At 58.0% G+C, this 17,227-nt stretch overlaps 1 protein-coding gene across 3 annotated transcripts in view; it reads right to left on the bottom strand.

Moving 5' to 3' along the window:
- The window catches only part of ADCY1 (adenylate cyclase 1), a 109,250-nt gene that overhangs the window by 30,164 nt on the left and 61,859 nt on the right, over positions 1-17,227 (bottom strand). For all 3 annotated transcript variants that reach the window (XR_006298432.1, XM_043588413.1, XM_043588414.1), the window contains exons 9-14: positions 10,407-10,601; positions 10,138-10,235; positions 9,041-9,125; positions 3,346-3,435; positions 2,672-2,928; positions 2,288-2,414 (exon numbers count right to left, since the gene is read on the bottom strand). Coding sequence is in view for 2 of the 3 variants with exons in the window: in XM_043588413.1 (XP_043444348.1) it covers positions 2,288-2,414; positions 2,672-2,928; positions 3,346-3,435; positions 9,041-9,125; positions 10,138-10,235; positions 10,407-10,601 (852 nt within the window). In the remaining variant the exon portion in view is untranslated. The remainder of the gene's footprint in view (positions 1-2,287; positions 2,415-2,671; positions 2,929-3,345; positions 3,436-9,040; positions 9,126-10,137; positions 10,236-10,406; positions 10,602-17,227) is intronic.

Raw genomic sequence — 17,227 nt, 5'->3', positions numbered from 1 at the left:
CGCCAGCAGGAGCGGGGAGGCCTGGGTCCCTCCCGGCATGTTCACTGAGGGCTGGCTGTGTCCCTTGGCCGAAGGCCGTGAGTCTTGTCTGGTGGCCTGCCCTGGGGTGGATGCCCTCCAGGGTGGTGTCCCAGGAACTGGGCCATGCTGGGGCTGCCCCAAACCCACCCATCTGTCAAGACGATCCAAGGTCTGCAACCCCCCTGACTTCACACGAGTAGGGCCGTGGTCGGGCCCTCGTGCAGGACGGCGGTGGCACAGCCCAAGTCCCTCAAGGGGCAGAACCAGCATTGGGCGTGTTCCCCTATCTGCAGCAGGACTCGGGGCCTACCCTGTCCACGCAGCCCAACCCCGGCGTCCCATCCCCATGGGGACGGGAACGAGGGGCTCAGGATCTCCGTGGCCTCCACCTGCCCTGAGTCTAGGTGTGGAGAGAGGGCAGTGCTGGGCGGCGGGACCCTCAGAATCGGGGGCATCCCCGGAGCAGGAGCAAACCCGGCACACCGGATGGAGAATGACCCAGATGGGCAAATCCATGGGGACAGGAAGGAGAGTAGTGGCCACTCAGGGTCGGGGGTGGTGACCACTGATGGGCACGGGGTTCTTTTGGGGGATATGAAATGTTCTAACGTTGAGGTGATGGCTACACAGCTCTGAATACACTGAAGGCCACCGAGCTGTGTGCTTTACACAAACTGTTGAGTGTGGATTCTGTCTCAGGAAGGTTGTCACGTAAAAAAAGAGTAAATAAGCCACATTCTCTGCCCGGCTTATATGTACATTCTCTGTACATATATACACACACGCGGATATGTGCACAGAACACACGGATACATGCACACACACGCGTCTTTCCTCTTCTGTTTACCCAAAGCCACAGAATCGTCCTCCCTGAACTTGAACAGACAACCGGCCCGGATGTCCTGGTGGGAATCTGTGCGGCCGGAATCCGTCTTCCCAGGTGAATTAAACCAGAGAAAAGCCAGCAGGCCGGCCCCTTGCCTCTGTCCTTTGCCTGCAGGTGGAGTGTCCCGACAGATCACAACGCGGTGTCTGAAGGGCGCTCGGCCGCACCGAGCACCTACTGTGCACCAGGCTGGCCGCCAAGCTCGAGCGGGTAGGAAGCTACAATTGCTGTATTCCGCACTGGCAGGGAAAATTCTAGGTGTCACCTGGATGGGGCCCCAGAGTGCCCTGACAACCAGCGAACATCACTTCTGGGTGTGTCTGCACTGGTCTCCAGAAAGACTCACGTTTGAACCATTGGCCTGAGGGACCCAGACAGCCTTCGTCACCCCAATCCCCTGGGTGTCACCTCTCTAGGGTCGGACACCGGCCATCCCTGTGCCCTGGCCCCGGGCTGGGCTCCTGGTATAAGGAGGCTCCCACCACCTTGGACACCACAGAGCCCTGGCCATCCCGGCTCAGCCACGTCCAGCCTGGGCCTGCACACAGGTGGCCCTCACAGCCGTGCCCGTCCCACCTCGTGGGCAGGGCTGCTGCAAAGACCAAATGCAAGCCAGGGCCCCGGCCAATAAAGAGCTGCTTCCCCAAACATCGAGTGAGATGACACGTGGCAGCTAACATGCGGTGGTCTCCGTTCCGTGCACACCCCCTGCCCATCCGTCGATGGGGAAGCAACTGGCCCGGGGCCCAGAAGTTTGCAGGCTGCACAGACGGAATGTGAACCTGGACGGGCTGGCCCAGAAAGCCAGATGGCCTCCCCTTCCAAAGGCTGGGGACACAGCAGGTGACAAGGGGGTCAGGACACACCAGCCATACATCCTGGGCTGGGCCCAAAAGTGCACCTGTGAGTGGGTCACACGGCAGGTGCACGGGGCATACCACCTGCCTGGGACTCAGGGCCCACGGACCGCTCTCCTCGGCCGCCTTCAAGCCTCTTTCCCAGGAGACGTGTTAACAGTGTAGACTCCTGCCCCCCTCCTGTAGACCCACTAAATCGTGGGGGGACCGTGCAAGAGTCAGCATTTTCTGGAGTCTCCCATGACCTGAAGAGACTTGTTGTCACATGCAGCGCAGCGAAGGCTGAGCCACTCTGCACCACAGACCCACTCGCTGGAATGCCTTTGGGGATGGGGAACTCACTGCCCTAAACACCACCGAACTCTCAGTCATTAGACAGGGCTCATCAGACAGTGCCCAGCTTGCCGGCGCTGCCTCCCCCACCCGCACACCAAGCTGGCGCCCGGCAGGAGCCCCTGAGTGCCCTCCCAGGGTTCCCTGTGCCACACCCCACCCTCCCGGAAGCAGAGAGAGCTCGGCCTGCCTGTGCCGCCCAGAGGTAGTCCAGCCGCAGCTTGACGTCCACCTGACGGGCGTGCAGGGCCAGGGTGCAGGAAAACAGCAGGATGGCCATGATGGGCTCGTAACTGCGCCCCGACGCCACGCCGCCCCTGTGGAAGACCAGGAAGGAAACTCCATCGGTGCGCAGAATCTGAGAGCTGTCCGCACGTGTCCCCAGACACGACTCTCAGCCGTGCAGAGCACTGACCCTGGCTAGAGCCACTCCCTCCGGGAAAGCCAAGGCCTTGCTGGAATTGGGGCCCAGACGGACACATGGAGAAGCCACCAAGGCGATCTGCTTCCTGGTCCACAAACCAGAACGGGCAATGCCCGCCCGGCTGTGCTCCGGAGGGAGCCGCGCACCTACCCGGGGGCCCTGGTGTAGCCGCTGAGCTCCAGGACCAGGATGTAGGACGTCGTGAGCACAAAGAGCAGGATCATTTTGGGCAGGGAGGACACCCGCAGGAAGACAGCCAGCGGGAGGGTACCCACAAGGCCGCAGAGCAGGGCGTGGGGCGCCGACTCACAGGGCGCAGCAGGCAGCACGGCGTTGCGGCCGCTGGGCGTCAGGACCACCAGGGACCCATTGGGGGTGGAGCTCCAGGACCAGGGCAGGCAGCCCACCTGGAGGGGATGGAGGGACAAGGATGGCGGGAGGCACTTGCTCCGGACCAGCCCTCCCTCCTCCCCAGCCCGCCAGCCCCATCGAGGCGCTCCTGCCCAGGCTCCCCCCACCCCTATACTCCGACCCACGCCCCCAGGAGCCACCAGCAGGCTCTGCAGCACCCCCTCCTGCTCGGCCTTCAAGGCTCCTCAGTGCAAGGTGCACAGGGCCAGGGGGCAGGAGACCCCCGCCCTCCTCCTCCCCAGGCGGCCAGCCCCATCTCGGTGCTCCTGTCCCTGCCTCCCCCTCCCCCGTTACCCCTGCCCTGCCCCTCCATCCCCTGCACACCGTGAAGAGGACAGCAGCCCCCTCGGCCCCCGTCCACACCTCACGCCTCCAGGAGACCAGCGGGCCCTGCTGCCTGTTGAGATGCTCACCACACATCCTTGGGCCACGGAGTAGATTAAGACCACGACAAAGATACACAAGACGGTGCGGATCTGAATCGTCAGGCACCCTGGAAAACACTGAACAGTAACACAGGTTACTGTGAAAAAGCCGAAACACAGAAACAGTCTCAGTGCAGAGCGCAGGGCCCTGGGGGCTGCCGGACTTCACCTGCCTGCAGATTCCTAGGCTGTGCTCCAGGCTTCACCTCCCAGGTGAAAAGCTGCCCCAACTGAAAGAAACAAAACCCAGTATCTTTGCATTAAAAAGAGCACCCCCTGGGGGGCCTGGGGAGCTGGCAGGTTAAGCTTCCCACTTGGGCTCAGGTCATGATCTCACAGTTTGTGGGTTCAAGTCCCTCATTAGGTTCTGTGCCTACAGCTCAGAGCCTGGAGTCTGTTTCAGATTCGGTGTCTCCCTCGGTCTCTGCCCCTCCCCCGATCGCGCTCTCTTTCCATCTCAAAAATAAATATTAGAAACAATTTTTTTAAGAGCACCCCTGCCAGCCTTATCCCACGCTGTGACTTGGGCACCGAAATGAACTGAATCTGTTAGTCACACTTTTATTATGTTTAACTCCATCTCAGAAATAGCAAGAATTCACACACACTCGCGTCGTCTTTTCTCTGCTTCATGTAAGTTTTATCATTTCCTTCACACGGGCTTCATGTCAGTTTTGTTAAGTTATTAGGAAGTTAATTTTACGTCTATTTTAATACATTTTGCAATATCCAACAGATGACCTCGGGGGTAAAAGTATGAACCTCTTTTTATACTCAGGCTCACGAAATTCGAAACAAAAACTAAAATCAAGCCTGCAGGGACCCTGCACAAGCTGCTGACGAGACCCCCAAGCAGCTGGGGTGCCTGGTCCTCCCGGGGAGGTCAGGACCCCGGTCGTCTCAGTCTGGGGGCAGGCTGACAGGGCCGCTTTGCCTGTTTTGTGGGCCAGGGCAGCAGATGACTGTGGGGCTTGCGCCGTGGCAGCTACAGATCTGGGTCCCGGTCAGGATCCCTGAGCCCCAGCTGCATCATGCAGACATGCTGGGCCCCCAACCTCAGAGAGCAGAGGTACAGCCCTGGAGCCCACCACCCCCCTCCTGGTCTGATCCCGTCACCCCACAAGACTGAGGATGCGGCCACGGGATTGTCGCCCCTAGCCGGACAAGGCACCCGCAGCTCACACATTCACTCAGCAAGCACGGGAGGGCTCCTCCCAGTGGTGGATGTCAGGAGCCCCGGGGGCACAGCGGTGAGTGAGGCCTGGCCCCTGGAGCCCCGGGAGAGGCAGAAATGGCACAGAAGTCCCTCGGGGAGGCGGTGAGGGGAGAGCCGCTGGCTGAGGCTGAGCAAGCCTTGTCCGGGGTGCACGGAGGCCGCATCCCGGTTGTGCAGTGCACAGCAAGGGCAGCTGTGCAGGGCTCAGGGACACAGAGTCACATGGAGCTACCCAGTTGAGCACGCCACACCCACTTGTGTGGCAAATGGCCAAACAGGGGCGGGCTCCCACGGCCATTTCCTATCTAGGACACACAAGCCACCCACGGACGCTCTGGGTCCGGTCCCTGCCTTTGAGCTCTATTGACCCGATACCACGCTCAGCGAGCTGTGACCACTCACGCAGTGGTTTATTTATGGACAGAATTCACGGAGTCACAGATCCACTCGTTCGGCACTTCTAGCTTTGTTTCCCACCAGCTATGCGCCATGCCACATGCCATTCCGTGGAAATGAGAGCGCCAGCAAGCCGCCACAGCTGGGTCTCAGTCACCTGCCCTCCTGGGCACCACGTGACCTCCCATGACACAGTCCACACCGTGGGCGGCCACGGTACGCTTCCCCAGCAGAGTGGGCGCTCAGCCGCTCCAAGCACTGACCCCGCCCCAACGTTGCCACTGCAGAGATCGAATCTTTCCACAAAACCCACGCCAAGGGGCCTGACAGGACTTGGCACGCTGCCTCGCCGGGCCAGGAAACCACACCGGGGCCATGATGTGGGCCGACACTGCGGCTTTGTGTGACCTAGTCACTCTTTGTCACCTTTCTCCTGGGCCCTGCTTCAGGGTCGCTGACCCCAGCTGCCTGAGAATGGGGACGCAGGTCCCCACCAGCTCACACTCACAGGACCCCGCTGCGTCCTCCTCGCCCCACCTGACAGGCACCTCCCCGCCCCCACTGCTCACCCTGCGGACTTCAAGACCCACCAGAGGCAAGAGCACGGCTAACGCTGACTCACGGGCCCCCTCCGCTCGCAAGCTCACTGTGGGTCGGACCCCTGGCACTGCTGACCGCCCGGACCTGTGAACCGCAGCTCGGGTTCTGCACGGGGTTCGCAGCAAAGTCCAGCCGTTCTCTGGAGACACCCGCGTCCTGCTCCTGGGCCTTGCGGGGACTCGCCACTTGGCCACGGGCCAGCAAGGGGCCGCGGGACCTGAGCCGGGTGCTGGCTGACCCTCCAGGCCCTGAAGCCGGGCGTGCACAGCAATGCTCCGTCATCCATGGGAGAGGCACGGCCACGACGGGGCCCAGCAGGCCGTGGGATGCACGTAAATCACACAGAGAAGTGGCCCAGAGGCCGCGGTCCACGCTCCAGCTACCCCTTGGCCTCACGGATAGTGTACGTCAGCCGAGAGAGGAACAGCAGACACCGCTGCTCGCGGACGTCAGGCGGCGCCCGGCTGGGCACCTGGCTTGGAGAGAGTGACGGCCACGTGTGCGATCATTCGCTGATTCGTGGGCCCCGGCCGATGTCTGGCTGGAGGTCCGGGAAGAGGCATGGCTGGAACACTGTGACAGGAAGTCACCGGTGGGGCAGACACATGCGGGAAGACCCGTATCGGTGGGCGGGCAACACCGGTGTCCCATGTGAACACCGGCTGGCGCGGGACGTGGCAGACAAGGAGTGTGCTAACCAAGCAGGTGAGACCACCCATTCTGTGGACACCGGTCGGCCTCCCTCCCCAGTCACCCCAGCTATCGCCCTATGGGCTCGCGGACACAGTGGCCACCGTGGCAGGGATGGAGGTGACGCCCAGGAACACGGACTTCCGCTCACGAGGGCCAACCTGACTACAGCCACCGCAGAGATCAACGGGGAGCCCCCGCACGGCACCCTTCTGACGGGAGACACGGGGGAGGGTTCTGGGGATGAGTGTCGAGGCTGGCAGCCCCCTCACTGACCAAGTGACACTGCTGACCTCACCTGGGGCCCCGCCCGCAGCAGCAGGATTCGCTGTCCTCCCTCAGTTGTCCCAGGGGAGTTGCTCTGCATGTGGATTTGCCTTCCCCACCCACATGCTTCCATGGAAACTCCGCCCACAGACGTGCACGACGTCTCACCCTCCCATCTCTCCCCAGAAACAAGCGTGGCAATGGCTACGTGCTGGGGTATCCCGCCGGCCTGACCGTGACCCTGCGATCCCAAAGCAGAGGCTTCAGAGACAGTGAAAAGCGTTGGCTGTGGTGCCGACGGTGTGGTAGCTCTCTCAGAGTGACACGGGGCTGTGGACAACACCGTGCGAAACCACGCAGGGAGCAATCCTGTTGATTGTCCCAAGACCCTTAAAAACATTTGTCAAAATAGCAAAGTTCTCTTACCGTTGGTTATATAAAGAGAGAAAAGACGTTCAGACTAATACGTATCTGGTACGTTTGTGACGGGCACCAGTGGTCCCCACACTTCCTCCCTCGAGCCCCAGGCCAGTGAGGAGGCAGCGTCCCTCGACCACATGGCATCCTGTGGTGGCGGGTGGCAGCCATGACTGGCTTTACCAGGGGCGGACCCGTTACTCAGCAAAGACTACTGGGGCCCAGGTCACCCACACCAGGTCTGTATGGCCAGCAGGTGGCAGAAGGGAAGCAGGAGGGCTGGGAGGACACCACATTCCCGGGCTGGCGTGGGGACGGGGACGGCCACAGGCAAGACTGGGGACGGGCTACTGGGAACTGTGGTGACAGTCCCACAACCGTCCAAGCTGGACCTGCTGACAGTTGGACTGAAGGAACCCCCGACAAAGCCCACGGGCACCTTCCTTTTCGTGGCCTCATGGTGCCTGGAGTGCAGAGCCAGCTGGCCGCCCCGCCCCCGCCCCTCAGAGGCTGTGGTCACCTGTCAATGGGCTGAGAGGACAGACATTGAGAGCCTGGAAGCAGGGAGCGGTGGGGACCGGGCAGTGGGGGCGGGGACCGGGTGGGGCAGGGGTCCCCCAAGCAGCGACATGGGGAAGGTGTGCCCGCCCGCCAGCCGCTTTACTTCCATCTTCTCTGCTCTCTGGCTGCAGGTGCCGGGCTCCACCAGGGGCAGAGACCCGGCCAGGGAGAAGGCTGAATCCCTTCCGCCCGGCAGGGGCACCCGGACGCCCCTGTGTGCACATGCCGCTTCCCAGGGGCTCCGCCTGCCAGAGGCCAGGGAGCTGGGAGGGAGGCTGCCGGGTTTGAGGGGACGCCAGGCCTCCTCCCAACCCTGTGCTGCTGGGTGAGCACAGAGCCGGCTGTCCATGACACACCCCGAGGAAGGCCGGCCCCACGGGCAGGAGGGCCCAGAGCCTGGGTCTTGGTGGCAGAACGGAGTCCCCGGAGAAAACCAGCCTGGGCCCTCCCTCCTGTCTCGGGTGTTTGAGTATGTGAGGCAGCAAATTCCCTTTGTCACCTGAGACCTGTACATAGCTGGTGATTTTGTCACTTGTAAAGTATCCTTCCTTACGGCCCCCACACAAAGGCCTGCACTCCACATGAACACCTGATCCCAGAGACGTTTGCTCAAACGCAAAGGGCTAAATTGCTCTTCTGAAAACTGGCCTTCTGATCCTGCGTCTATGCCCCCCTACCTGTCTCTGGGCCATGCCCCGGCGGGAATGCTCAGAACTAGCACAGGGCCGCCCACAGCCTGGTAGACTCTGAATCCACATGCGTCCGGCTGGAGACCTGAGGCCGCCTCTGCCAGGAGCAAGTGTCCACCCGCACTGGCTCCCAGCTCCTGGAGGGTAGGACAAGTGTCCACCCACACCGGCTCCCAGCTCCCCAGAAGGCACAGCAGGCCATAGAAGCCAATCACGTGACTAAGCTGTCTTCCTTGGAGTGCGAGTGTCACTCCGTCTATGAAGATGAAGAAGCCAGAAACATGGTTTAGGTAAGTATAATTCTCCCAGTTAAAAACAAGAAGTTATCTATGCATAGCAACGCAGCTAAGTGAATAAAACCGAATTTAGTTTTTCACAAAGTTGCTGTTTCCCACAATCACGCAAAGCTAACACTGGGTCTGCTGCCGTAGCTGTGGGGTGACAGGGAAACGGGGGGCGTGGAGATGAGGCCTGGAGGCCACCGTGGGGCTGGGACCCAGCGCCCTCCTGGGAGAATGGCCGCTCGGGGCACCAACCCAGCCCCGCCCCAAAGGTCACAACAGCAAAGCCAACAGAGAACCCCGTCTACCATGTGAGAGCACAACAGACCTCCAGCCTCCTGCTCCGGACTCTCCACTCAGGAGAAGGCGCTCACGAGTGTCCATCACTACAGACCGCCTGCCCCGTGTCCCCAAGGTGTTCCCAGAACTCCCGGCAGCGCCCGGCCCATGACAGGGCTTCGTGAGCTTCTGCTACTCCAGAGGGAGTGAGGGTCTCCACCGCCCTACCTGCGCTCCTGAGAGGGCAGGTGGAGGCCACACACAGGACACGACACACACACACACACCTGGACCCGGGTGACGTGCAGGTACAGGACGCAGGCCACCAGGAAGCAGATACAGAAGGCCAGCAGCAGCAGAAGGACCAGGTTCCTAGGGCAGAGGATGCAGGGTCACCGTGGCTGGAGCAGGTGCCATGTGCCCACCGGCTACCTGGGAGTCTCCCCTAGCCCCCACCCCGCCAGCTCCCTTCGCGCCTCCACCCCAGCTTCCATCGTCCCTGGGCCCGCCGAGAGGTCCTCCCTCACGAAGGGCTGGCCCCGGGCACTGCCCTCTGAGTGGAGTTCATCTGGGAGCGGCTCTTCTAGAAAAGGCTTGATCCCCAGGCAGGGCCATTGGGAGGTCACCTCGCTCATGGTGTCTGGAGACGGGGCAGCTCCCATGTGCTTTCTGGAAACTCTAAAGGGACTACTGCCCTTGGGAGGGCTCACTAAGAAAGTGCTCTGTCTGAGGGGCGCCTGGGTGGCTCAGTCGGTTAAGCGTCCAACTTCAGCTCAGGTCATGATCTCGTGGTTTGTGGGTTCAAGCCCCGTGTCGGGCTCTGTGCTGACAGCTCAGAGCCTGGAACCTGCTTCAGATTCTGTGTCTTGCCCCTCTCCCACTTGTGCTCTGTCTCTTTCTATCAAAAATAAATAAATGTATAAAAACAATTTTTTTAAACAGAAGAAAAAAAAGAAAGTGCTCCGTCTGGGAGACAGGTGTATTGTCCCCGCCAAGAAACAGCCCTACCAGACTCACTGTGACTCAGCAGCCCGGATGCTGCTCTGCTGCTACCTCTTTCTTCCTCCCTAGAGCCCGCTATCTCATTCTAACGTGTCTGAAATGACCCACGCCTGGAAACCCAGCTGCATTTCCTCCCTCAAAACCTGTCCTGAAGTCGAGAGTGCACGTGTGTGCATGGAGATGCTGAAAATACACGGCGTCCCAGGACTGGCTCAGTTAAACATTAGAGCGAGCGTCCCGCACATGTGCATCGGGGCCTCACACAGCCGGCCACTGGGCAAACAGACAGCTGGCTGTGGCCAGGACCGCGGGGGAGTAACCAGCGGACAAGGAGGGAGCCCCCGTGCCCCTGTCCTCTGGCCGCCGGGCCCCCGACACTCACTGTGGGATGATGAGCAGGTAGACGAGGCCGAACAAGGCAGCCAGGACGAGGGCCAGAACGACGGCGCTGGTAAAATACTCGTCCTGGAGCTGGTGGTACTAGGAGACACAGAGACCCGCCATCGGTTGCTGCGGCTTCCAGGAGACATGCGGGGTCCTCCCGAGGATGCCCCCCTGGGAACCACGGCCGCGTCCAGAAGAGCGAGTGCGGGCGGCCACGGCCAAGGGGCCTCTGGGATCTCCCGCGCTCCTGAGGTCCCGGTCACCTACCTTGCGCTCCCGCTCAGCCTGCTTGTACTTGAGGGTGAAGAAGTCCAAGTCCGCCATCTCCAGCTCCGTCTGGCGCGCTTCCAGGAGGCGGCCAATGTACCTGTTGACGCGCGTGCCCGGGGTGGTGTAGACGGCGTTTGCGGAGAACGACGAGCGGTTTCGCAGTTTCTCCGACGCGGTTCTCAGCGCCCTCCGCTGCGGCCATCGGGGAGAGAAAGAAACGTCAACAAATCCTCCTCGTGTTGAAGAGAAAGCTCTCTCGCCCCCTCGGGCCCGTGTGCTCGCCCGCTGCAGAGTCTGGGGGCCCGGGGCTGGGGGCCTGCGATGCAGTCACGGTTCCACTGCCGGCTGGTGCCCGAGATGCCAGGGGACTTAGCTCAGCATCGGCGCTGGGGCTCCGTGTCCGCAAATGGGGTCACACGATGTGTATGTGGCAGCCGTGTGGATGGGGGGAGGGGGGGGATGAGAGGCAGTGCCCAGCACAGGGTAATAGAACAGAAATTGGTTCTTTAAAAATATCAGTAAAACTGGAAAGTCTGTAGCAGGCATGACAAAGGAAAAGAGGGAAAGACACTAACAGATTCAGGAAAAAAAATGCGATTCAACTACAGGCCTTGAAGACGCCAAAAGGGCAAGAAGGAAATACTTTGAACAGTGGTACACAATTAAGTTGACAACTTAGATCAGTGAACTACTCCAAGCACACATATACTACCACAACTCCCCGGACACGAAACACTGTTAGACTGGCCCTGTAATTACTAAAGAAATTCAAATTCATAGCTTCAAAATTCCTGAAAAATTAATCTCCAGGCCCAGATGGTTTCACTGGAGAATTCTCCTATTTAAATGAGAACTAACACTAACTCTATACAATCTCTTCCAGAAAACAGAAGAGGCAACACCTTCCAACTCACTTCACAAGGTCAGTATTGTCCTGATAACACAACCAGACCAAGACAGTACAAAAAAGGAACACCACAGGCCATCTCTCTCAATACTGATGTAAAAATTCTTAATAAAATAGTAGCTAATAGAATTCAGCACAATATGAATAGAAGTACACACCGTGACCACATCTAGAGACACAAGGCTGTTTACATATTTGTACACGAATGCAACACATCACATTAACACCCGATTAACCACCATATAAAAAACCCCATGGTTGTATGAATTGACGCACAAAAGGCATTTTGACAAAGTTCGATACCCATTCTTGATAAACATGATCAGAACACTAGGGAGGGAGGGGAACTTCTCCGACCTGATGAGGAAGATCTACAGAATACTGACAGCCAGCGTCATACTCGCTGGTGAAAGACGGAGTTTCACCATAGTACTAGAAACCCCATCCAGTGCAATAGGGCAAGAATAGAAAATAAAGACAAACTTATTAGAAAGAGAGAAACGAAACTATCCTTATGATAAGTGACATGATGGTCTACATAGAAAGTTCCAAGGGGAGGAAAACAAATGAATTCCACAAGATCACTAGATACAAGATGAACATAAAGTATTTCTTTAATACCAGTAATCAGCACGTGAAGACGAAATTAAAATTCAGGACCATTCATAATCACAGAGAAAAATGAAGTAGGTACAAATCTAACAAAACACGAACACAACATGTATGCTGAAAACTATATAATGCTGATGATGAAGGAGATTAAAGATCTCAATAAATGGAGAAACACATGCTTGGGGATTAGAAGACACAACACAGTGAAGATATCAATTCTCCTCAGATTGATGTACACAGGCTTAACATAATTTTATCAAAATCCTAACAGGAACTTTTTTATGGATAGACAAGCTTTTTCTAAATATTAAACGGAAAGCAAAGAGACTAGAATAGCTCATTTGTCTTAAAAATAATATAGTGAAAGACACCACTCGGCCCAACATTAAGACTGATTGTGTAACTACATTACTTGGGATGGTATGGTGTTGGTGGAGGGCCAGACACAGAGGTCTGTGGAACAGACCAGACAGCCCAGAAGCAGCTTCCTATAAGTACGGTCAAGGGTTTTTGACTAAAATCCAAAAGCAATTCAACGGAAGAAAAACTGTCTTTTCAACAAATGGTGCTGGACCAAATGGACGTCCATAAGCAAAAAAGTAAATCTTGACCTAAACCTCATACCTTATAAAAAAAAAAAAAAACTAACTCAAAATGGATCACAGGATTAACTATAAAACATACACAGTAAAACCTTGGATTGTAACTTGTTCTGCGAGGGTTCTGTAAGACGAGCAAACATTTCTAAGAATTTTAACTTGATAAGCAAGTGATGTCTTGCAACATGAGTCGAACATGACACTGAATGACATGTGATCACAACTGAGCCAATGGTCCTTCTCTCTCTCTCTCTGCGGGATTGTGGGCGATCATCTCCCAGGCTCGGATGCTCGGTCTCAGGCTGTGGCGTTTGGCAGAAATCAGTGATTTTTCAGCATGTTGGAAAGTGCCCACAACTGGCACTGGTGTCTTTTCTGTCACTTCAAAGCACCTGTGGACAGTCCTTTGCTTTTCCAGACAAGAGTGAGCTTAGGAACGCTTTGCTTCATTCTAGCTCAGGCTGCCTGCGGACAGAGACCCTTTCCTCCGCTGCCTTATTACCAGTTACAGTAAATACAGTCTATGACGAGAGTTTATTGATACTGCACTATAGTCAACATCCGTGCGAGCGTATACAAGGGCCCCCATGCAGAAAAAGATCCCAGGGAACCAATAGACAGCAGTGATTCCATTAGTGATTGTGAAAGTCGCCCTACACAGTAACCCTCCTCTCTCGTTTCCCTCACACCAGCCACCAGGTTTTCAGAAGTGCAGGTTAACTTATTTTTCTTTATATTCTATATTTTCTTTATTATTTTGTATCATGTTACAGTATTGTAATCATTTTTGTATGAATATTTTTGGGTTATGGAATGAATCATCTGAGTTTCCGTTATTTCTTCCAGGGAAATTTACTTTGATGTACAAGTGCTTTGGATTACAAGCATGTTTTTGGAAAGAATTATGCTCACAAACCAAGGTTTTACTGGTAAGTATAAACTCTTAAAAGAAACGTTAAAATCTTCGGGGTTTGGGGCGTGGGCAGTGAGGCGGGGCGGGAAGGACGGTCGCCTGGCCGGGGCCAGGTAGGAGTGCACCCCTGGGGCCCGGCATGGACACCCAGCGTGGATGCCCCGCATGGACGCCCCATGTGGACACCCAGCGTGGACGCCCAGCTCCCCTCAGGTGAGCAGCGCAGACGACGGAAACGTCTCCCACCCGTGAAGCACAAGCTGGGTCTCAGTTTCCTCTCAGGCTGACACCCCGGACACTGTGGGCCGGGAACTGGCCCTGCCCAGCGTCAGCCCCTCCCAGCCCATACCCCACTCTCCCTCCCCGCATGCTGTCCCCACAGGCCCCGAACTTAAGACACCACTTCAGAGACAACCTTCTAGAAATGACCGGTCATCTTGGGAACTGGAGGGATTCTCCCTCTGGGGCCTGGGTGCCCACGGCCTCCACAAAGCAGCGGCTGAGCTGCCTGGACACCAGAGGCCACCATCAGAGCCATGCAGGCCGGGGGGCCACATGAGAGCCACACAGGCCAGAAGCCACGTCAGAGCCATGTGGGCCAGGGGCCACGTCAGAGCTACACAGGCCGGGAGCCATGTCAGAGCCCTGCAGGCCAGTGACCCTGGCTGGGAAAAGGCCCCACCATGGACTTGGGGTCCTGACTAAGGGACGTCCCGCAGAAGTGCTCAGACTCGCACTTCTCCATCCATCCTTTTCCTCTCTTTGTGCTTACCAGGAATTTACCCTTTTCTTTATAACTGTGAAGCGTGTTGCTATAAAGCTGCTGCCTCCTCTCTCACTAGGGACATCGTAGGGTCCACGCAACGCGCCTTGCTTGCCCAGGACCCCAGGGAATATGTTTGCTGATTGCCACGCTGATGCCTGTGGGCCCGGCTGGACACGCCAGGGACGGGGGCGCTGAGGCCACAGAACTCTGGGGCCGGGCAGTCAGGGGTGCTCGGTCCCATGAGAGTCCCGGGTGACAAACCCCATGCCCGCTCTCCAAACTGTCCTTGCCGAGGCTTGAGAAATGAAGGCCACGCTCAACCGGCTTTCCTGATGCCCTGCGGCTGACCCCAGATGGCAGGCCCGGCCTGAGACCTGACCACGGTCCATGGGCACCTGCCTGAGCCGGGGTGCCCAGGGGTGAGCGGCTCATGGCGATGGTGCCCTGGTCTGACCCGTCCAGGGCTGACGGGCAACCCCGCCTACAACCACTGAAAGCCACAAAAGAGGCGCATGCGTGGCTGTGGTGGCAGAGACAGGGGCCATCGCTGTCCCAGGCAGAGAGCAGAGGGCAGGCATGGGCCGAGTGCACAGCTCGGGCACCCAGACTGCGTGGCACAGACAGTGAGGGGCAGCTTCTCGGCATCCTGGAGACACGGAAGGGTCCCGTGCAACCTCTCACCGTGTGAGTCGGGGACAAAACCACGACGGGTCACTTCGGGAGATACTGAAATTCAACATCTGCCATCTGCATCGTGGCACCAGCACAGGAGTCAGGCCTGGACACGGATGAGCAGAAGACAGGGCCGGTGAGGGACTTCATCCCAACAGGGAGGCAGGCTCTGGGGCCAGTGAGGCCAGTGGGACCAGGGGGGCCGGTGGAGACAGCGGCCGCCAGCGGAAGGGCCGGCCCTGCAGGTCACTGGGTGGTCGCTTGCAGTCCTCACTAGGGGCCCCTGCTGGCCGGCCAGCCCTGCCTCTGCACCTCTCCACCCCATCCTTAGGAACCACGTGCCTTGTCACGGCCCCGCATGAACCCCCCGAGGGCCTCCCGTGGGGCAGACACTACTGTTCCCCCCGTTGGGGCCTGCTGTCACTAACCGTGAGGCAGGGGGACGAAGGGGAGCCGCGGGCCCCGGCCGGCTACCTGCCTGTCCCTCCATGCCCCCAGCAGGGGAGCCACCTGGGCCAGAGCCCGGAAGCGCTGGCTGGAGGGAGGGGCCAGACGTGGGGCCGAAGCTCGGGGTCCAGGACACACAGGTGGTCAAATCTGATGCACCGGCCGGCAGCTCACCGGGGGCACAGGGAGACCCTCTCGGGCTGGGGAGCTGTGTGCAGACGGGGAGCCTTGAAACTGCACAGTGGTTGCAGAACTCGGCCTCGGACCCTGGGGTGAAGGGCGAGGTGACAGGGATGGCGGCCGGAGCACATGCCTACACAGAGTGAGGCAGCAGGTGTCCCCCAAGGTGGGAGGCTAGAGGGCCAGAACCTTCTGTCCCCAGCAAACACAAATGAAGGACCAGAGTCTGAAGGCAGCACCCGTGAGGCGTCCTGCACTCCGGAGATTCCAGGTGTCGGGGGCTGGGCCGGGATTCGGGGGCCTGGGGACAGGCGGAAACCAGGCCTGGCTTGCTGCTCCCAGAGGGAGGAGAGGACGCAGGGTGAGCAATCCAGCGGCAACTCCAAGTGACAGTGAGGGAAGGGGCCATGAACACACACACACACACACAAACTCACACACGTGCACACATATATGCACATGCATATTCACACTCACATGCATGCACACATATGCACGCACACATGTGCTCACATGTGCGCTTGTATGCACACGTATGCACACATGCAAACTACACTGCACACAAACTCACATGTACACATGCACACTCACACACACATGCACACACAGAAACACGCACACATACACATGCACATATGCAAAATCACAGACATGTACACACCTATGCACACACGCAAACACACGTGCACATGCACATAAACTCACTCGTATGCATGTGCACACAGGCCAACTCACACACACACATGGAAATGCACACACACGTGCACACACATGCACACACCTATACATGCACACACACAAACTCACACTATGCATGCATGTGCACACACACATGCACACACCTAGGTACACACATGCAAACACACACGTGCACGCACAGTCACTCGTATACATGTGCACGCAAACACACGTATGAAAACACACATGTGCATACACACGGACACACCTATGCGTGCACAGAAACTCACGCACATGCATACATATATGCACACTCACGCACACACTTCCAAATGCACAAGAAGCTGTGAGAAAAGGAAATCGCCAGAGGACATCAGGACTCAGAAGCCCAGGCCAGGCAGGTACCTGACACACCTCTGCTGCCGGAGACTCGGAGTTTCTAGAGCCCATCATCTTCACAGGGCAATCGTAGCAAAGAGGGGCCTGAGCGGGGCGGGCCGTGAGGTCACAGTTCTAACGGAAGCCTGTGCCTCCACAGGCCCCACGGCAAACACTGACGTGGACAGACCTCGCACAGGAGACGGTGAGGAACGTGACCTTCGACCCGGCTCTGCACAGAGGGGTCCCCCCAGGAACACGTGCACACACCTGCCAGGCACGTGAAGCCCATCCGGGTACCTGGCAGAGGGAAGGCCGCTCTTGATGGAATTCACCACCAGCAAAGCTGTCCAGGGGTTTCCGGCAACATTCTCACAAATACGAGCTCACCAGCAAAACCACAAAAAATCCTTGGAGGCAACAAACCCCCAGGAGTCCCAGCCAGCAGCTTCTCCCCCAAAAGCAGGGATGGAATCCCTTCTAACGCACAAAACCCACATGGCAGGGAAACCGGGAGCAAGGGGCGCAGTGCGCTCTCGGGAGATGGAAATTGGTCACCGACGGAGCAATGGTGGCTGGGCGCCAGGACACGAGGACACAGGAGGGCGAGGCTCAGAGCCGCTTGGGAAGGGGTGGCAGACCAGGCTCCTCCGGGCCTCCGGGGAC

The sequence above is a fragment of the Prionailurus bengalensis genome, chromosome A2 (genome assembly GCF_016509475.1).
Source record: "Prionailurus bengalensis isolate Pbe53 chromosome A2, Fcat_Pben_1.1_paternal_pri, whole genome shotgun sequence".
Lineage (NCBI taxonomy): Eukaryota > Metazoa > Chordata > Mammalia > Carnivora > Felidae > Prionailurus > Prionailurus bengalensis.
Note: the sequence above shows the minus strand (reverse complement) of the source record. Positions and strands in the feature narration are given on the sequence as shown.